Source organism: Martes martes (genome assembly GCF_963455335.1).
Source record: "Martes martes genome assembly, chromosome: 2".
Lineage (NCBI taxonomy): Eukaryota > Metazoa > Chordata > Mammalia > Carnivora > Mustelidae > Martes > Martes martes.
Window position 1 is genome coordinate 105,348,563 of NC_137889.1, and position 19,624 is coordinate 105,368,186.

Sequence of the window (19,624 nt, forward strand, 5' to 3'; positions counted from 1 at the left end):
CCACTCCTTTCCTTTCTGTGGCAATTAGCAGTCAGTGGAAATAAATCACATGCCCTTCGAATGAGAATAAAATATTTCCCTGCCCCAGTGTTTGAGCTTTCAAATTCTGAGCAGTGGAGGGTCTGCTCTTTCACGTTTTCACTTAATACTTCACTGGCTCCTCTCCAAAACCTGCCTGACATGCAATTATTTTCAACCTATTTCACAGAAGGCCTGCTCCATTCATCTTCCTGTGGGTCAGATTTCCATTGAAATTGATAAAAGATTTTACTGTGTGAAACTTAAGTCAGTAGGGTTCAATGCAATGCTAAGCCAAGGTTTTTTGGGTTTATGGGGGCAGACATGAAATATGGTACAGAGAGGGATGAAAGAACATCCATAATCATATCTGGGGGGTTGGTAATGATCTGTCTGGACTAAAACCCTAGATAGAATTATGGATGGTGTTTACACTGTATGGGGAGAAAGGGGGCTTGCCAGGAAGGGGTGATGGTCAGAAGATCTGAATTCAATTTTTGACTCTGGTACTTAAGGTAAAAGACTTTCCACTTTAGAAATTAGTTCCCTTTTCTACATAATGAGCTAGAACTGAATGGGCTCTATCACCTTGTCGCCCCTACCTGCTTTTTCCCCATTGTTCCCTGTTTCTTTAAATGCCATCGTTACCCTGTTAACAGTCAGAAATCTGAAAGTCAGCTTTAACTTTTCTTCTCCTTTGCCCCATACACTGATTGCACACCAGGTTTACCTCTTAAATTTCTCTTGATCTCTTCAATCCTCTCTCTCCTTCTGGCAACCAGACAAAGTGTAACTGCCTCCGTCTCTTCCCCCCATGACTAGACTGTAGAGGTTCAAGGACACTTTGCTTCCGCCCTGCCTTCAGCCTTGGTCCCCGCCCTCTGGTTCTGAGGCCAAAGCGATCTTGCAAAGAGAATCTGATCTTAGATTTAGAAATCCTTGGAAATTTCAGATTCCTTAATTAGACCTTCAAGATCTGTCCCCAGATAATTTTTCTAGACTCCATCCCCTTACCACATTCTCTGGTGTTTGCCCTTTAGTCACACTAAGCTTTTTTCAAATCTTCTTTTGCAGCCAAGCCTTTGGACATACTAACTCCCTTTGCTCAGGACACTTCTCCTTCCTCATGAGTAGTCTGAAACTTTCTGATTTCATTTGTGTCACTTTTCCCACAGGCCTGAACTCTATCTATGTTGTGTTATGCTCAGTACAGGTCACAGTTTATTGTAATCATATGTGTATGCAAGTTTGGTTTGCATAATCTTTCTAGAGCAGTTTTCTCTGAAATCTTTTACAGTTGTCGCTTTCGACTCCTAATAGAGTAGCAATATTTGGCAACGTGACTTTATCAGATTATTTCAAAGCATTAAGACAGTTTTCATGGAAACATGCATACTCTTACTCTCATATTTCATCGACTGAAGTTTCATTAAGTTAACCTAATTACAATAAGAAGTAAAACTAAATCAGCTTCGCTCCTGCACGCAACTAATTCTTGAAAAACATACAACCTAATCATTAAGTGGAGAGCACATGGATGTCTTTTGGTATGTTTTAGGAACGAGACGGGAAGTATTGATTTAGCCTGTGACTTTAATAACCTATCTTTACTTCTAGAGTTACATTTCATAACAAAAAAGACTGATACTTTATTTACTATTATATACTCAACATAAAGCACAGTACCAGTTCATATGTGATACGTAATTTTAAAAATTGCTACTAAATTAAATACAAGATTTAGCTCTGGAAAGTACAGAGCTTATAAAATTGCTAATACCTTCCAATTCTGATCATTTTAATTCATGTTTAATTGTGAACACATTTATGGTTGTAATGAATTATGAATTAATTTACGGTTAGGTCCTTGTGTTCTCCATAGTCAAATGACTTAGCAGGTTGCTCAGTGAGTAAGTGTTGAATGGGATATGTGTGCCTGCCTAGTCTGGTCTTGGGGTTATAGGGGACAGGTGAGGGCTGGTGTTAAGGCTTTGAATACAACCTTAACCTGGGTGCATGAAAATATTAGCTCACCTCCTCCTTATTAAGAGATAAGTGAGATTTTAATATATTTACAGATATCAAAATCCATGATTATTTATTGCTAGTCATTGATAATATCAGCTAGGAACCTTAATCCAAATAAATAAGGATCTAGGATTTTAAAACTAATAACTTGTATATTTTAGCAGGACGTATATCCTATTTTAGTCATCCCCTTGCTCTTTCAACTTTCCTGAGAAGCACACCATTTTCAGTGAATTTCTCAGAAACTCATTTGCATTGATGATTTAGCTTCAGGGTAAATGGGAAAGAATTAGATTTTTAAAATTCGAGGGTTTATATTATACCAAGCAGCATTCAAGTGCCATATCCCTACCTCATTTGAATTCAGCCTAAGTAATAAGAGTGCATGTTTGGCCTGGTCCTGAACTGACTGTGTTGAAGTCTTTGCCATATTGTGCTTTTTCCCAGAGCAGGTCCAGGGTGAAGGAAGGTAATTTCCTGATGGATGCTCAATCTCCCCTCCCACCTCTGGAACATTTCCAAGAGGAAAAAAAAAAAAAAAAAGAGGAAAAGCAGGTGCAGCCATTCAGAACTAGATATAGAAAAATGGCAAGTAAATCATGGTCATAAAAATAATGACTGGCATTTTTTGAGAGGTTTCTGTGTGCCAGACACTGAGTTAAGCAATTTGTATGCTTTATCTCAATTCTTAACAACTTCCCAGCAGTGAGTAGTGGTTAAAATACAGGTTTAGGAGCCAGACTGGCTCAGGTTTGAAGCTACTTACTGTGATGTGACCTTGGGCCTTAACCTCTGTGTGTATCAGCTTCCTTGTGTGTAAATAAAAGGAAGGGAATTTAAAAATCTACCTTGTAGTCCTTCTGTGAGGATTAAAGAGCTAATACAAGACAAGCTCAGCATTTTCTATAAAGTGAGTGCTCAAAAAAATGTTAGCCCGCATTACCATTACCATCGCTATAGTTGTTACTGCCTTTGTGCAGATGAAGCAATTTCATGAGGCCAAATGACTTGGCCAAGGTCACTCAGGCTCTTGATGGCAGGGTGGGTACCGAACTGCATGTCTGCCAGTCCGGCACCATTCCACCACACATCATGCAACGCACCTTGATTGCAACATAAGCAGTCAGGTGGTAGAGGACAGGGAGCCCAGGCTTCAGAGCTAAGCACGTCTGGTTCAAATCCCAACACCTCTGCATCCTCTGGGAGTCACTGGATGAATTTCACTCTACATTTGCCATGTTCAATTTAGTCATCTTTAAAATGAGGGTAGGGTCCCATTTTTAGTGTCGTGAAGAAGATTAGAGGTATTGTATATTTTAATAAATGGGTACATAACAGGTACTTGATAATGGTTGCTTCTATTTTAGGCTATCACTACATATTATAACCAGTATAATTGCAGTAATAGTGTATAATGTTTCAACAGCAAAAATAATTTTGAAGAATATATACTTCTATAAACAAAATGTGGTATATACATACGATGGAACATTATTCAGCCTTAAAAAGGAAGGAAATTCTGACATGTGTTACAACACAGATGAACCTTGAAAACATTATGCTGGGGCACCTCGGTGGCTCAGTGGGTTAAGCCTCTGCCTTCAGGTCAGGTCATGATCCCAGGTCCTGGGATCGAGCCCCACATTGGGCTCTCTGCTCAGCAGGGAGCCTGCTTCCCCTTCTCTCTCTGCCTGCCTCTCTGCCTACTTGTGATCTCGCTCTGTCAAATAAATAAATAAGTAAATATTTAAAAAAAGAAAGAAAGAAAACATTGCACTAAGGGCAATCACCCACTTACATGAGGTATGGAGAGTAGCCAAATTCATAGAAACAAAAAGGAAAATGGTGGCTGCCAGATGCTGGAGGGAGGAGGAAATAGGGAGTTGGTGTTTAATGGGTGTGCAGTTTCAGTTTGGGAAGATGTGAAAATTCTGGAGATGGATGATGGTGATTGTCACACAACGTGAATGGACTTAATGCCGCCAAATTGGGACTCTAAAAATCAGTTAACCTGGTAAATTTCACGTTATATACACTTTACCACAATGAAAAGTAGGAAAAAAATATATCCTTCTGCAAGAGGAATACATTATTATTAAAATCACTAAGAGAAAAAGCAAGTCTTAAGAGCAGCTCCTCTTCTCCAGTCATATTTTTGGCATCTTATGTTAATTCCACTGTAAAGTCACTTAGTCTTTATGTTTTGTAAGAGTGAGAAGGTATGCTCGAATATTTTTATCCACAACATATGTTCCTATTTGAATTGGCAGGTAAGTATTAATCAATGTAGATATTCTAACAATACTGTCAGAGGAAAAATAATATTGTTGTGACACCAAGAGAACATTTTTATTATACACATTACCTTGAAATAACATTTTTGCCAGGAAATTTGATGCAGCGTACATGTGATGCATGAGAAAAGAAGCCCAGCTAAAGTACATTAGTCATGTGAGCCGCACATGATATACAGCCCCACAGCCTGTGAGATACAAGGATATAATTAACTGTGAAGGTCATTCCATCACCAAGATCATATTTGGAACAAAGATGTATTCAGTTATGCTATTTACTCTATTTATACTTCAACTCCTCATTTTTATAAGCTTTCTTTTCTATGTGATTTTTAAAACTCCCATAAGGCCTTTTTTTTTTTTTTAAAGAAAGAATGTCTTCTTTTTTTTTCTTAAGTGTTCCCTTGCATTCCAAACCCAGATCAAAACCATTGTGAATTTTGAAACACGACTTGCTTCTGACATTGAAACATTTTTCCTTTTTTTTTCCTCAATTACTATAATTAATGTTAGATTTGGGGGTAAATTTTGGATACACTCAGAAGGCCTTGTGTATGTGTCTGTTCTGTACGCATGTGTTTTCCTGGTTCATGACATCCGTACTTATTGAAGGTCCCTTTTATTCTTGCATTTGTTCTGCCTCAATAAAATACCAGCTCTAATTATTCACCTTCATCTCCCACCCTTGAGTTACATCAGACCCTCATGGATAGCAGGAGGAATAGGGGGTCTCTGGTCTTTGCTCTAAGCTCCTCCAAGCCCTTGCTTTTCCTCTAGGCCCAATATTTGTCCCATCCCTACTCCTTCTAGAGAGCTCTGAGCTCAAAGCACTGAGATTTCTAAACTCTCAAGCAGGATCTTTTATATGCTGAATGTTTTCATGGGGGGTTGGAGCCAGGAAGTCTCTATAAGGGCTTCTTTTGTATCTTGTCTTCTACTCTCCTGAGATGTTTGGATCCTATTTTTATTTAACTGGAATTCTTAATGAGATAAGAGTTTCAGAGAGATTACAACAGTGGCTACATTCCAAATTCTCCTATACTTGAAATCAATGGCCTTTTGTCCTAAAATAGAAATAACAAGGGGGCCAAGATCAAAGACTTTTTCTCTCAGAATTCTTTACACATTATTGCAACGTCTTCCAGCATCTAATGTTTCACATGAGAAATTTAACTCAAGTCTTAGATTCTTCCTAATGTTTTCATCCAAGAAGTTTGTAAGAGTTTGTCTTTATCCTTGGAATTTAGAAATTTCTCCAGAGTATGTTTAGGTATGCTCCTCTTTATGTGTTTCCCTTTGGATGTGAAAAGCATCAGAGTTTAATATTTTAGGACTAGAAAATTTTGCCAGGTTCATGGGTTACACTTTATATTTGTTTATTTCTCTCTGCCAGTTTGGGCATCCCTCCTAGAATAATCTTCCATATCGTGCATGTTTCCCTCTTCATTTCTGTCCTATTCTTTTCCGCATTTCAAGCTTCCATTTGGGACCGGTCGCTCTCTGAGCAAGGTATAGCTTTTGAAATTTTTTTTAAAGATTTTTATTTATTTATTTGACAGAGATCACAAGTAGGCAGAGAGGCAGGCAGAAAGAGAGGGAAGCAGGCTCCCCGCTGAGCAGAGACCCCGATGCAAGGCTCGATCCCAGGACCCCGGGATTGATGAGGGAGCAGGAGGCTGGCTGAGGACAAAGCAAAAGCTGGCACCTTGCACCCCCTCTCCACCCACTCCCCTCCCCTCGGTAATATATGTGACATTCCTCAGGTACCCCTGACTGCCATAAACTAGAAACAAATAGTTAACTTGCTGAGATCACAATCCTGCAGGACTGGAGTCTCCCTTGGTTTACAAATGTCCTAGAGATCTACAAACAAAGAAGTTATATTATCAATAGCACAATTTCCAGAGGCAAATAACTCAGTTCCTCAAGCCTTAATGTCACCCTCCCCTCCATAAACAAAACTGAAGTAGGCTGGGGTAGAAGGAAATGTAAGTAAAGTTAAGTTTCTTCTATACCTAAATCTCACTAACAAAGACGCTTGATAGCAGGATTGTGACATCCCACCAGGAATCTCCCAACTATCTTGATGTTAATGGCTTGCCAAAAGACAACATTGATCAAGCTGCAAGACCTCCGGTATCCCTGCACTCGTAGGCCCTCTTTAGCATATGAAAGCTCCGTTGAAACCCCACTTTTCCCTCACCTTCCCCCAACCGCAGGGTACATAACCTACCATCCCTCACAACCCGGGACAGCAGCTCTTCCTGCCCACGGGTAATGTCCCCGTGCTTTAATAAACCACCATTTTGCACCAAAGATGTCTCAAGAATTCTTTCTTGGTCATCGGCTCCGGACCTCAGCCCACTGAACCTCACCTAAGTTCTAGAACTTCATCAGGATCACAACCTGAGCGGAAGGCAGAGGCTTTAGCCCACAGAGCCACCCAGGCGCCCCATTTTGAAATTATTTTTAATGAGGATATTTTAGTGGCAAACTAAGATATTGTTTTTCTAAACTATGTTTATTTCACCAACATTTCTGAGAAACATTTCCTAGGCTTACAGTTCTAGGGTGTCAGTTTGTTTCTTTTAGCCCTTTGAAGGTATTATTCTACTATCCTCTGGATCTGCCATTGGTGTTGTGAAGGCAGCCGCGAGTCTACTCATTATCCCTTTTTATGAAATGTGTCCTTTTTTACTGCCTGTTCTTAAGATCTTCTATTCATTCTCATTGTATTGAAGTTTCAAACACTACGTCTAGGTGTAATTTTCTAATTTGTTCTATCTTCTTTGGAATTCATTGTAATTTCTGATTCTGAGGATTAATGTCTTTTGAAAATTCAGAAAAGTCCTTAGCAATTAGTACTTCAATTATTTTCTCTCCCTTACATTCTCTATTATACTCTATGAAACTCCAATTAAGCGTTTGTTAGATGCTCTCATTCAATTCTCAGTGTCCCCTATGCTGTGTCCCCTATATTGTACATCACATCGCCTCTCTCTGTTACATTCTCTATAACATCTTTTGCTTGATTCATTAATTCTGCTTTGTATAATTTGCTATTTTACCCTTTCATTGACATTTTTGTTCCACTGAGTTTTAAAACTTTCATTATGAATTTTATTTTTCAAAGTTACATTTTAAAATCTACTTGGTTGGGGCGCCAGGGTGTCTCAGATGGTTAAGCATCAGCCTTAGGCTCAGGTCATGATCTCCAGGCCCTGGGATCGAGCCCCAGGGGCCCCCAGGTCAGCGGAGATTCTACTTCTTCCTCTCTCTCTGCCTCTCCCTCTTCTTGTTCTCTCTCGGTCTCTCTCTTTCTCTCAAATGAGTAAATGAAATATTAAAAAAGTAATCCTAAAAAAATCTACTTGGTCATTTTTATAGTTTCCTATTTCTTGCTTAAAATTTCAAACCACTTTTTGTTTCTTTAGACCTATTAAAAAGGCTTTTTTTAAAAAAAAATGCATCTCTAATAACTTCAATATCTTAAGCTTTGTGTGTTTAACTGTACTATTTTTTCCCCCGCATCTGACTCATGGTGTCTTGTTTCCTTGTGTGTTTTAGAATTTTTTCTCATGTGAGCTCATATGCCTTGCAAAATATCTGTGGGAATTATGTGAGATCTGATTGAAGTTCTATTCCATTTCATTGTTTTGTTCTTAATTTTCTATCTTGTACTTTCCTTTGATTTATGTATTCTCCTCACCTTTTAATTTCTAGATTCTTAAATCATTAATTCATAGCCTTGCTTCTTTTCTTATACATGAATTTAAGACTACACATTTTCTGTAAACAATGCTTTAGCTACATTACACATGCATGTAATATTTTTCTTATCTTTTGAAATAAATATCTTCTATTTATTTTTATGATTTCTTCTATGGCCCATCAGTTACTCAGGCGTTTTTTTTAACTTAATTCCAAATCAAATAGGACTTAAATTTTTTTCTGGGTATTTACTTCTAATTCAATTGCATTATTGTAGTCATAATTCTTAAATAGTGAGCTTTAAAATTTATGGCCTAGAATATGGTGTATCTTCATTAAAGTTGTGTATGTCCTTAAAAATTGTGTACCCCTGAAACAAATAATAGATTATATGTTAATTAATTGAGCTTAAATTTTGAAAAATTAATCTTAAAATAAAAAGAAAGGGAAATCTCTGATTATTGAGCACACATTTTTTTCTATCCTAAGTGGCCTGTTACTGAAATGTGTTTATAAAACATCATTATCACAGGGCGCCTGGGTGGCTCAGTGGGTTAAAGCCTCTGCCTTTGGCTCAGGTCAGGATCCCAGGGTCCTGGGATTGAGCCCTGCATGGGGCTCTCCACTCAGCAGGGAGCCAGCTTTCCCCTCTCTCTCTCTCTCTCTCTCTCTGCCTGCTTGTGATCTCTGTCTGTCAAATAAATAAATAAAATCTTTAAAAAAAAAAACCCCATCATTATTACAGATGATCTGTCAAATTCTTCTTGCAACTTTTTTACTTTATGCATCACTTTTTTTTTTTTTAAGATTTTATTTATTTATTTGACAGAGAGAGAGACAGAGAGCACAAGCAGGCAGAGAGGCAGGCAGAGGCAGAGAGAGAAGCAGGCCCCCCGCTGAGCAAGGAGCCCGATGTAGGGCTCGATCCCAGGACCTCGAGACCATGACCTGAGCCGAAGGCAGCGGCTTAACCCACTGAGCCACCCAGGTGCCCCTATGCATCACTTTTGAAACCATGTTATATAGTACACACAAAATTAAAATGTTCATGTCAGGAAGAATAATTCATCATTATACAGTGCTCACTTTTACTTTTGCCTTCAGGTTCATTTTGTCAGATATAAAAAGAGCTTCACTGTCTCTCTTTTAATTATTATTGGCTTGTAACCTTTTTTGCTTTTAACTTTCAAACTTTTCATGTGTTTATTTTCTCTCCCTTGTAAACAACACAGAACTGCTTGTTCTTTTTAAACCCAGTTGGGTATGCTGGTCATTTGACTCACTACAATTGTCATATTTTGGCTCTACTATCTTGTCTTTGTTCCTCTCTTTCTGTTTTCTCTTTTCTTCTTTTGAATTACTTTTTTTTTTCCTTCAAATTACATTTTTGCATCTATGGGTTTGAAGTTTCACATGCTGTTTCCATGATTTTAATGGATGGCCTTAAAATTTTAACATGCATGCCTAATTGAAAAGCATCTAAATTTTGTCAATACTTTTATCTTTTCTGCAACACTAGGAAGACATTTAAATGTTTAAGATGCTTACTAAGCACCACAGTCTCTGCCAAGCTGCCCACTCCTCCAATTTGCTTCCCGCCTCTCCCTCTACCACCCAACCCACCTGTCTCTCCCACTTCAGCCACACTGGCCTCCTTCCTGATCCTTGAATAGGCCATACACATCCTCCCATGAAAACTCCCCACTCACTGGTTCCTCTGCTGAAAACTACATACCCAAGATAACTGCATGATTGTCTTTCATCTTTTAAACCTGCTTAATTTGAGACCTTCCCCACTATCTTATTTAAAATTGCACACATTTTGGGTGCCTGGGTGGCTCAGTTGGTTAAATGTCTGCCTTAGGCCTAGGTCATGATCTCAGAGCCCTGGGATCAAGTCCACATCTGGCTCCCTGCTCAGTGGGGAGTCTGCTTCTCCCTCTCCCTCTGTCTCTGCCTCAGAACCCCTGCTCTCTTACTCTTTCTCTCTCAAGTAAATAAATAAAATCTTTTAAAAAATAAAATGAAATGGCACACCTTTTAGCACTTTCTAGAAGACCTCATTGCTTTCCTTTTCCCATACTGCTTACCACCTTTTGGTACACTAAATGAACTCGTATACTAAATAACTAGAATTTAAGCTCCATGAGGAAAGGGATCTGTTTTTTGATGTTTTATAAACTGCTGTATCCCAGCCCCTAGGACACACTGAGGCTCATAATAGGCTCTTAATTATTGTTAAACATTCAGTGAATCCAAGCCCCAAATTCAGATGAGAGCAGACCAATATCCCCAAGTTATTGGGGAATCCCACCCATCCTGCTTTTTTTTCTATCACTACCCAGAACCGTGGCTGAGACAGATGATTTGTATTGAGGTCTCGCCCTCTGGGGATTATTTGTAGTAGTTCACCTTCTTCTTTCTTTCTTTTCCTTTCCTTCTTCCTTTCTCTTCTGACTTTATGGTGTTTCTCCAGTCAGGATCCATTGCTGTTCAGAGACCTTGTCCAGATCCCAGTTCCACATGTCCTGCCTCCTCGTCACCCACATACAGGTTCTCATCTTCCTAGTCTACTAGCATCTGTAGATGCCTCCAGGTGGTTTGGTGGTTTTAGCCTCACTGAACTCCCGGGACTGTGCTTAAAGTTTGCTCCTGCCCCCAGAGGATTTCTTACACATTTTTGAAGGTTTATCCATTCATCGGGAGTATTTTTAAATGAATTTTAAGTTTAATTTTTAAACAAATTTTTAAATTTAATTTTAAATGAATCCTTAAGTGTGTGCTCTGGCATTTTACAAAGTCTCTGAATCTCCCTCAGGCAAGCTGGGATTGCCTTTTTGTGGTCTGTGAAAGGCGTGGCCTGCCTTTCTTCCATACATCTATTTCCTCTCTTCACTGGCTTATTTTTAATGTTTATGTCATTAAAAATATTGTCCAACCCTACATCCACCTTCCCAGTGTGATTTTTCTGGCCCATACTCAAAACCAACTGAACAAAGGCTAAAAAGTAGATTGAAAGAGAAAGTCCAACAGACTGTCCCATGTTTGTTTCATTAGCGAAGCTTAAGCCGTCAGCAAGATTGGCGGCCACTTTTCCTGCTGTGGAAAATTTGAATCTACCGCCTTAACCCTGTGGGTTCAGTTACACTTGCAGAACATCCCGAAAAAGCTGAACCAGGAGATGGCAAGATGAAAACAGGAACCTGTAGAGCTTCTTGGTAACCACAAGATGAGAACTGTTCGACATAACCAAGCCAAGCTTGCTGTTTCGGGAGACACTGCTTTGGAAGCCATCCCCAGCGATCTCATGGCTTGCTGCAAGTAGTAAACTCTCCCTTCTTGAAAGCAACCTTGGTCAGGTCTTAGGAGTTAGGCTCCCAGAGTGAGGAACTCCTTATATGTTGGGTTACGAAGCTGCTGCGGCACAGGCAGTCTTGAACTGGTAGTGCGGCAAGAATTGCTGAGGAACACTACAAGGTGGAAGGGGTCTTACAAGCTTGTAGTTCAATGTTCTTAAAAATGTTCCCCAGTCTAAACCCCGGGGAACATGTTCTTTTAGGGATTAGCGTATGTGGGGATATTAGTTTCTTGTTGTCGCTGTAACAAAGCATCACAAATTTAATGGCTTAAAATAACACAAATGTATTATCTCACATTTTCTCTCAGTCAAACGTCCACAGTGGCTGAGTTGAAAGTGCCTTAGAGTCTAAGGCCAAAGTGCCTTAGAGTCTAAGGTCTTGCTAAGACCAAGGAGGGTAGAGCTGCACTCTTTCTAGAGGTTTGAGGGGGAAAATCCATTCCTCACTCTTTCAGATTGTTGGTACCTACTCCCTTGCTGGCTATTAGCCAAAGTTTGTTCTCAGCTTTCTTGGCTCTTAGGCCCCTCCTCCATCTTCAAAACCTGCAATGGTAAGTCAAGTCCCTTTCACTTTAACTTCTCTTGTGTTCTCTTCTGCTTTTAAGAAATAAGGTGATTGGATTGGGTCTACACAGATAATGCAAGATATCTCTCCATCTCAGATTCTTTCAACTTAATCACATCCACAAAATCCCCTTGGCCATGAAAGGTAACCTGTCATTTAAAGGTTCTGAGGATTAGAATGTGGACCCCCCTCGGGGGATCATTATTCTGCCTACTACAATGGGCAAGAATCCAGATTATAGAAACCAGGAGAAAGCATATCAATAGCAGACAGCTATGTCAGGACCACTAATACCCAGAGATGTTTTCCAAAGCCCAGATATCTCTCCAAGCAGAAGTACAACAGTAGATTAACAGAGATCCAGAGAGACCAGCAGGGAGATTAACAGAGAGTTGGATGAATGGCTGGGGCTCAAGTAGGCAGGATTTAGTAGAATGCTCTTAGCCTAATGGCCATTAGTAGTCTTTCAGGTACCACCCTCAAATTTATATGTGCTAGTGAGTTTACATTCTCTGGAATGGCAAAGAACTCTGTGGAAGAAGTTCTGGGTCACCAGTCTCATCACCTGCTAAAGCAATCTCTTGGGCTTCACTTTGAAGATGGAAGCAGTTGGCATTTTCAATGCAATTGGCACTCTCAGTCTATTTAGATAATAGACCACCAGCAGAGTATCTTCTTTAGGTTTTTTTTTTTTCTTCTGTCTCTCCTTACAGATTGACTAGCCGTGGTTTGAGTTCATATCTCATTTGTAAAATTGTGTGGAAAGTAGCATGAAATAACCAATATATGCCAGCATTTTTTTTTTTTTTTTACCATTTCCCCTAATTACATGCCTTGGTATGCAGAGATACAGATTTAACAAATATTTTGCTGTTAACTAGTGATGATTATCCACTCTCCAGACTGCAAAACGTCTTCCTAATATCCTTCCTCCCCTATTAGGTGGGTTTCATATTTTAGGTTATGTTACTTACAGCACTTGTACTTCCAGATACAAAAATCCCTATCAGATAGGAAGGCAGTTTTCTAAAAGCAATAGAAAAACGGAGCTTAACACCTAGAAATTTACATATCTCAGAAAAAATGTCTAGGAGTAGGAAGACTCTTCCTATCTTTCCACACCATCATCCATTGTGCAAAGGTCTTAATTCCCATGGTGATCACGCCATGGTCCCAGCTTAGCTACTGCACCCTCAGGACTCACATCCACATTCCAGACAGGAAAAAGAAGGCAAGAGCCATGAGGTGTACAAGATGAAAGAAAAGGTATCCCAACCAAGTTTTCCTTGTCCCAAGTCCTGAGAGCCCCTCTCAGAGATTTCTGCTTACATCTCATTGATCATAAGTGGACCATAGATTGAAAAAGAATCTAACAAGTAAGCATTTTTATTTATTCAGTGTTCAGTTTATGAAAGACAACAGGAGTTTACCTGTTGGGCAGGCAAATGGCAGTGCCTGACAAGTATTCTGCTATTATAAAGAATAAAGATATATGTTCACATATATACTTAAGAAAAGATAGCCACTAAATACTGACACAGCTGAAAAAGCAATTTGTGAAAGATTATGAATATGAGTCCATTAATACAAAACAAAAACTGAGAAAAAGCAAAACTATCTGCTGTATGTATGCTTGTAATCACAAGGAAATATTTGGGGAAATTTATAGCCTAAACGGGAATACAACTAATAATACAGTGAAAATTACATTACAGATAATAAATAGGGATTACATTTAATAATTATAGCAAATATATACACAATATCTACTATATTAAATATTGCCAGGCACTGCTGAATTGAGCAAACATTAATTCATTTTATCCTTATAATCACTTTATAAGGTTTTATTAATATTACCCTTAATTTACAGATCAGGAAGTTGACACAAAAAGAGTTAAGTAACTCACCCAAGGCCACAGATCTAATAAGTATTAGAGGTGTAGTTTACCCAGAAAATCTAGTCCACAGTCTAGGCACTTAATCCCTGCAATACTTCTTATTTTATCATATGGAAAAAAAAAAACAAAAAACAAACAATTACCTCTCTTTAAAATCCATCCCAAAGGGGTGTCTGGGTGGCTCAGTCCATTAAGCATCTGCCTTCGCTTGGGTCATGATCCCAGGGTCCTGGGATTGAGCCCTGCATTGGGCTCCCTGCTCAGCAGGAAGTCGGCTTCTCCCTCTCCCTCTTTCTCTGCCCCTCCCCCTGCTCATACTCTCTCTCTCTCAAATAAATAAATACAATCTTTCCAAAAATAAAAAAAATAAAATCCACCCCCAAACAGCAGTAACAGTAGCAACAACAACAAAGCAGAAAGTGTGTACATGAAGCAAAACTTGGACAATCATTGCAGATTGTCTTCGGACCTCCCCAACTATGTTCTTACCTTTGGGTTCCTTTTCATCTCCTTAAAAACCAAGTTTCTCCCCATACATACACCCAACCCAGGGAAGCTGCTCAGGATTCCAAACCCCAGCTTGAGTCTCACTTTCCTCCAAGAGCAGCACCCCTATTTTTTTTCTCCACTTCCTCTCCCATCTGAACATGGCTGTCCCCGTACTTCAGAATCATGCCTTTTTCTTGACAAGTTGGTAACTATAAGATAATGGGATAGTTGTTGGCCCAAGGTGGTGGAGAAGTTTGAGAATGTAGAGAAATGAAACCTTGCATTCTAATGTCTATAGAAATAATGAATACTTAGGTTGTTTTGAAGATCTCAAGGAGCTTCCACATACAGATGCTCATTTAATTCAGTCTTCCTGTTAACGTTATGATGGTTTTCATTCCTATTCTGCAGATGAGGAATCTGAGTCTCAGTGAAGATATCTAATTGATGCACCATGTTCTTGCTGCTAGGAGTGGCAGAGCTGATACTAAGTCTGATTATTCTTTCTCCAAACTGCAGCCACCTCCTTTTACATAAAAATCCTCTGTCTAGAATTTCCACATATGTTACCTGTGAAATCTGTGGCTAAAATAGTGAAAATTAATGATCACTGCTGGAAAAATGAAGCTTGAGGATGAAAGAAATAGAGGATTAGGAAACGCATGTCATTTACCTGAAACTCTTTGCATGCACAGTGGCATATTTTTTTTTAGATTTTTTCATTTACTTGAGAGAGAGTGTGAGCAGGGGTTGGGGGGGGCAGGCTCCCTACTGAGCAGGGAGCCCGATGTGGGGCTCGATCCCAGGACCTCAGGATCATGATCTGAGTGAAAGGCAGATGCTTAGCCAGCTGAGCCACTCAGGTACACCCCCCCCCCCCCGCAGTGGCATATTTTGATTAAAACCATATAGCCTTTGGGCCTGTCTCACTTTGACATAGTCTTGTAATTTAAGCTAACTGCTAGAAAATACTCATTTCTAATGAATGAACTCTATTTTTCCTTCTTTCCTAAATACTTAGCTCCTCCGTTCCTTTATCCAGAAAGAAAAGGTTATTATAGCTGACTGATTTGGGTGATCTGCATTGGTAATAGTCATGTGTTACAAATGTTTTATAAAACATAGCATAACTAAAAGATGCAAGTTTAAAAGTAGGGAAGGAGCTCATAAAAATAAAACTTGTCCCCACAGTGCATTGTGAAGAGGTTGTTGGTTTAAGAAAGGCAAATACGGAAAGTGTTTAGAGATCGGATCATGAAATGATGCAAGCCAGGCCTTTGTTTCTGCAGTAAACTTGCGTCAAAAGAGGAAACAAAGGTGTCTCATAAGATATGAACTCCAAATTCTCTGAAAAGATGTTCATACCTGAAGGGAGAAGTTTCTGAAAATCAATATCTTTTTTTTTTTTTTTTTTTTTTTTTTTTAAATATCACTTTATTGAAAATCAATATCTTGAATGACACTTGATTTCCATCACTGTGACTCCCCTAACTTGGTTCTGAACATGTTGTGGACCTGCATTAGAAAATCTAAGCAGTTTTTCATTGATATATCTGATATTGGACATTTAAAGTGCAGTAACTGGAGGGGCACTGGGTGGCTCAGTCAGTTAAACCCTCTGCCTTCGGCTCAGGTCATGATCCCAGGGTCCTGGGATCAAGCCTCGCATCGGGCTCTCTGCTCCTCAGGGAGCCTGCTTCCTCCCCTCCATCACTGTGACTCCCCTAACTTGGTTCTGAACATGTTGTGGACCTGCATTAGAAAATCTAAGCAGTTTTTCATTGATATATCTGATATTGGACATTTAAAGTGCAGTAACTGGAGGGGCACTGGGTGGCTCAGTCAGTTAAACCCTCTGCCTTCGGCTCAGGTCATGATCCCAGGGTCCTGGGATCAAGCCTCGCATCGGGCTCTCTGCTCCTCAGGGAGCCTGCTTCCTCCTCTCTCCCTGCCTGCCTTTCTGCCTACTTGTGATCTCTGGCTGTCAAATAAATAAATAAAATCTTTAAAAAAAAATAAAGTGCAGTAACTGGAAAATCTGTGAAATAGGTTGAATTGGCACAGTAATTGAGTCCTGGAATTCAGGAGTAAAGGGAACCTGAGAATGGATTTTAGGGATATTTCTTTGCCAATGCTTAGGGAAGACTCCTTTCTCCTTGCTAGCCCCCCAAATCATTGACAGATTATTTTATAAGGCACAAAAAGTTTAGAACTTGGAAAAGTAAGTATCAGTCAAAACAGTTTTTCAACAGGGTCCCTTTTCTTTTCAAGGCATTAGGTAATAACTGGATACAATCTGAACCGGTTTGTCAGCTCTCTACTAGTGAGGTTTCTTTCTATGAGCTAATTCATATGTCCCAGGAGAAACGAACCCCCACCGTTCCCCCCTCTGCCCTGTTAAGGAGGCTCACAAAGGTCTAGTTGTGTATACAACCTGCTCACTGCGTCTCTCCTCCTCAGTGACCTGCCTTCCTCTTTTAGATCCAAAATAATTCATAGGAAAGATGCCTCACTGTAACGTTTCCTTTTGAATTTGGGGTGCTAAGAGGCAGATTTCTTCTACTTTCCAATAAAAAATATTAGCAAGCATCCAAAAATTCTCATAATATAACTCAAGATATGAAAGCTGCAGACCACCTCATGAATTCCATCTCTCTCCTTGCATAGATTTTCTCTTCTTATAGAACTTAAGTAGATTATTTCTTTGGCACCAAATGTCCCAAGTCTTGTAAAACTCTGGGCTCTCAGATGCCATTTGTCAAATCCATCATCTTTTCTGCTAAAGGAAGAGTAGTTACTGGGCAGAGGATCTGGAAGCGTATTCACTTGCAAGTCAGGATCCCTTAAAGACACATCTAGGGTACCTGTCAAACTAATGGAAATACCTTCAACCATCATCCACAGATGTTTGATTATGGAGCCTCCGGCTGAACTCCTGGGATGAATGGGCCAAGGAGAGAGGAGTGTTCCTTACTTCTTCTAGGAGTAGTCTCTTTATGTTGAGCAATTATGTTGAACCCTCTGCTGTAATGATTCTCCAGTTGTCTTAGCCTTGTTTCTGGAGTGAGCTGGGAGAAAATTCTCTCTTTATTTCCATATCCATTCACTGTGTACTTTTTTTTCTTTCCATACAGACCCTTTAAAAGCCCTTTTGTAAAGCTCTACATACTCAGGAGGTGGTGTCAGCATCGAAGATATCTCACGTACCAGTTACTAGAATCACTTTAGTTTTGGGGTGCCTGGGTGGCTCAGTGGGTTAAAGCCTCTGCCTTCGGCTCAGGTAGTGATCCCGGAGTCCTGGGATCGAGCCCCACATCAGGCTCTCTGCTTGGCGGGGAGCCTGCTTCCTCCTCTCTCTCTCTCTCTCTGCCTGCCTCTCTGCCTACTTGTGATCTCTATCTGTCAAATAAATAAATAAATAAAATCTTAAAAAAAAAAGTCACTTCAGTTTTAAAGGAAATAAAATTACTTTTGCAATGGGAAACATTAAGATGAACATGAAATTTGTGATGACTTCAAGCTCGAAGAAAATTCATTTACACACACACGCACACTGCCCTACTATCTATCACTGCTCTGACTTCATCTGTGACCTCATTTGGGGCTTCCAAAATTTTCCATTGCTGTGGGAAGCTCATTCTTGAAGACATTTAGCTTTCTCATATTATAACCCTGGCTCTATGTGAGCCTTCCCATTTATCTCAATATCTCCTCTGCACAGTGAATTTTTTTAAAATTTTATTTATTTATTTGACAGCCAGAGATCACAAGTAGGCAGAGAGGCAGGCAGAGAGAGAGGAGGAAGCAGCCTCCCCACTGAGCAGAAAGCCCGATGCGGGGCTTGATCCCAGGACCTCCAGATCATGATCTGAGCTAAAGGCAGAGGCTTTAACCCACTGAGCCACCCAGGTGCCCCTGCACAATGAATTTTTTAATTGAAATTTTCTATTTGGCAGTTCAAGAATTTTGAAATAACAAGATATGCCTGATATTGAAGATGGGCCATGAAAAATCCTAGTTGACATGTATTCAATCTACCACTTTTCTCACTCCTCATTCCATGTCACTAAGGTTTGCATATTACTAAGAATGAAGGACAATTTTTTTAACTTAAATTAATTAACCAACATACAGTACATCATTAGTTTCAGATGTGGTGCTCAATGATTCATCAGTTGTGTGTAACACCCAGTGCTCATTAAATCACGTGCCCTCCTTAATACCCATCACCCGGCTATCCCATCCCTCCACCCATCTCCCTTCCAGCAACCCTCCATTTGTTTCCTAGAGTTAACAGTCTCTCGTGGTTTTTCTCCCTCTACTTCCTTTCAGTTTTCCCTCCCTTCTCCTATGACTCTCTGTGCTGTTTCTTATATTCCACATATGAATGAAGAGGGACAATTATTTTTAATAATAGGGGCAAAATGGGAAGGTGTTCCACTTACTAATTAAAAATCATCCCTTGATTCAAAAGCAAATGTATCCAGAAGTTCCGAACTAATTTTTTTTAATTTTTTTTTCCGAACTAATTTTAATACATTTTTTATCTCCAGCCTGAAGACAAGGTTTATAGCTTAATATAGTAACAAAGGGATATTTTAAAGACAAGCCACGACAGTCAAGCGTCATTCAGCTGACTAGTCAGAAGTACCTATTCTCTCCCTTGTTGCTCATAGTTTCATAGGATTCCAACCTTAGGGCAAACTACTACACATTTCTTCCTAAGAACATGCTCTGAAGACATTTTGTGCCTTTTTTTCTTGCTAAAAGCAATCCAATAGTGTTTGTAATGATGAAAGAAGAAACCTCAGCAGAATGTCTCACTTGTACATACATGTTTTTATTTAACAGAAAAGATGACTCCCCAGGCCGGGGCTTCTGCCACTGAGACCCTAACTCAGGAGGAGCACCAGGTGCAGAGAATGATGGCAAAGCGTTTGAAAATCATTAAGGAGCTGATACAGACGGAAAAAGACTACCTCAATGATCTTGAGTTGTGCATTAGGGAAGTGGTTCAGCCCTTGAGAAATAAACAGGTAAATGCAACTTGGAGCTCCCCCCCCCCACCATATCCTAAATATCACCAGCACCATGAAATCAAATCATCCAAGTATAGTATCTGCCACAGTGAGGGTGGAGGGATGGGCCCTTTTCCTTGAGGACTGGGCTTGGGGTGGTGGAAAGTAGCATCAGATTCATATTTCCTGTGTCAGTAGAGGGACACCCAGAGTCCTTCCATCTGGCCAAGAAAACTGTATTC

The 19,624-nt window shown here is 39.8% G+C and overlaps 1 protein-coding gene across 1 annotated transcript in view; it reads left to right on the forward strand.

Moving 5' to 3' along the window:
• The window catches only part of ARHGEF38 (Rho guanine nucleotide exchange factor 38), a gene marked incomplete at its 3' end in the record, with an annotated part of 140,111 nt that overhangs the window by 16,045 nt on the left and 104,442 nt on the right, over positions 1–19,624 (forward strand). The window contains exon 2 of the mRNA XM_080796967.1: positions 19,216–19,400. Within this exon, the coding sequence (XP_080653093.1) occupies positions 19,216–19,400 (185 nt within the window). The remainder of the gene's footprint in view (positions 1–19,215; positions 19,401–19,624) is intronic.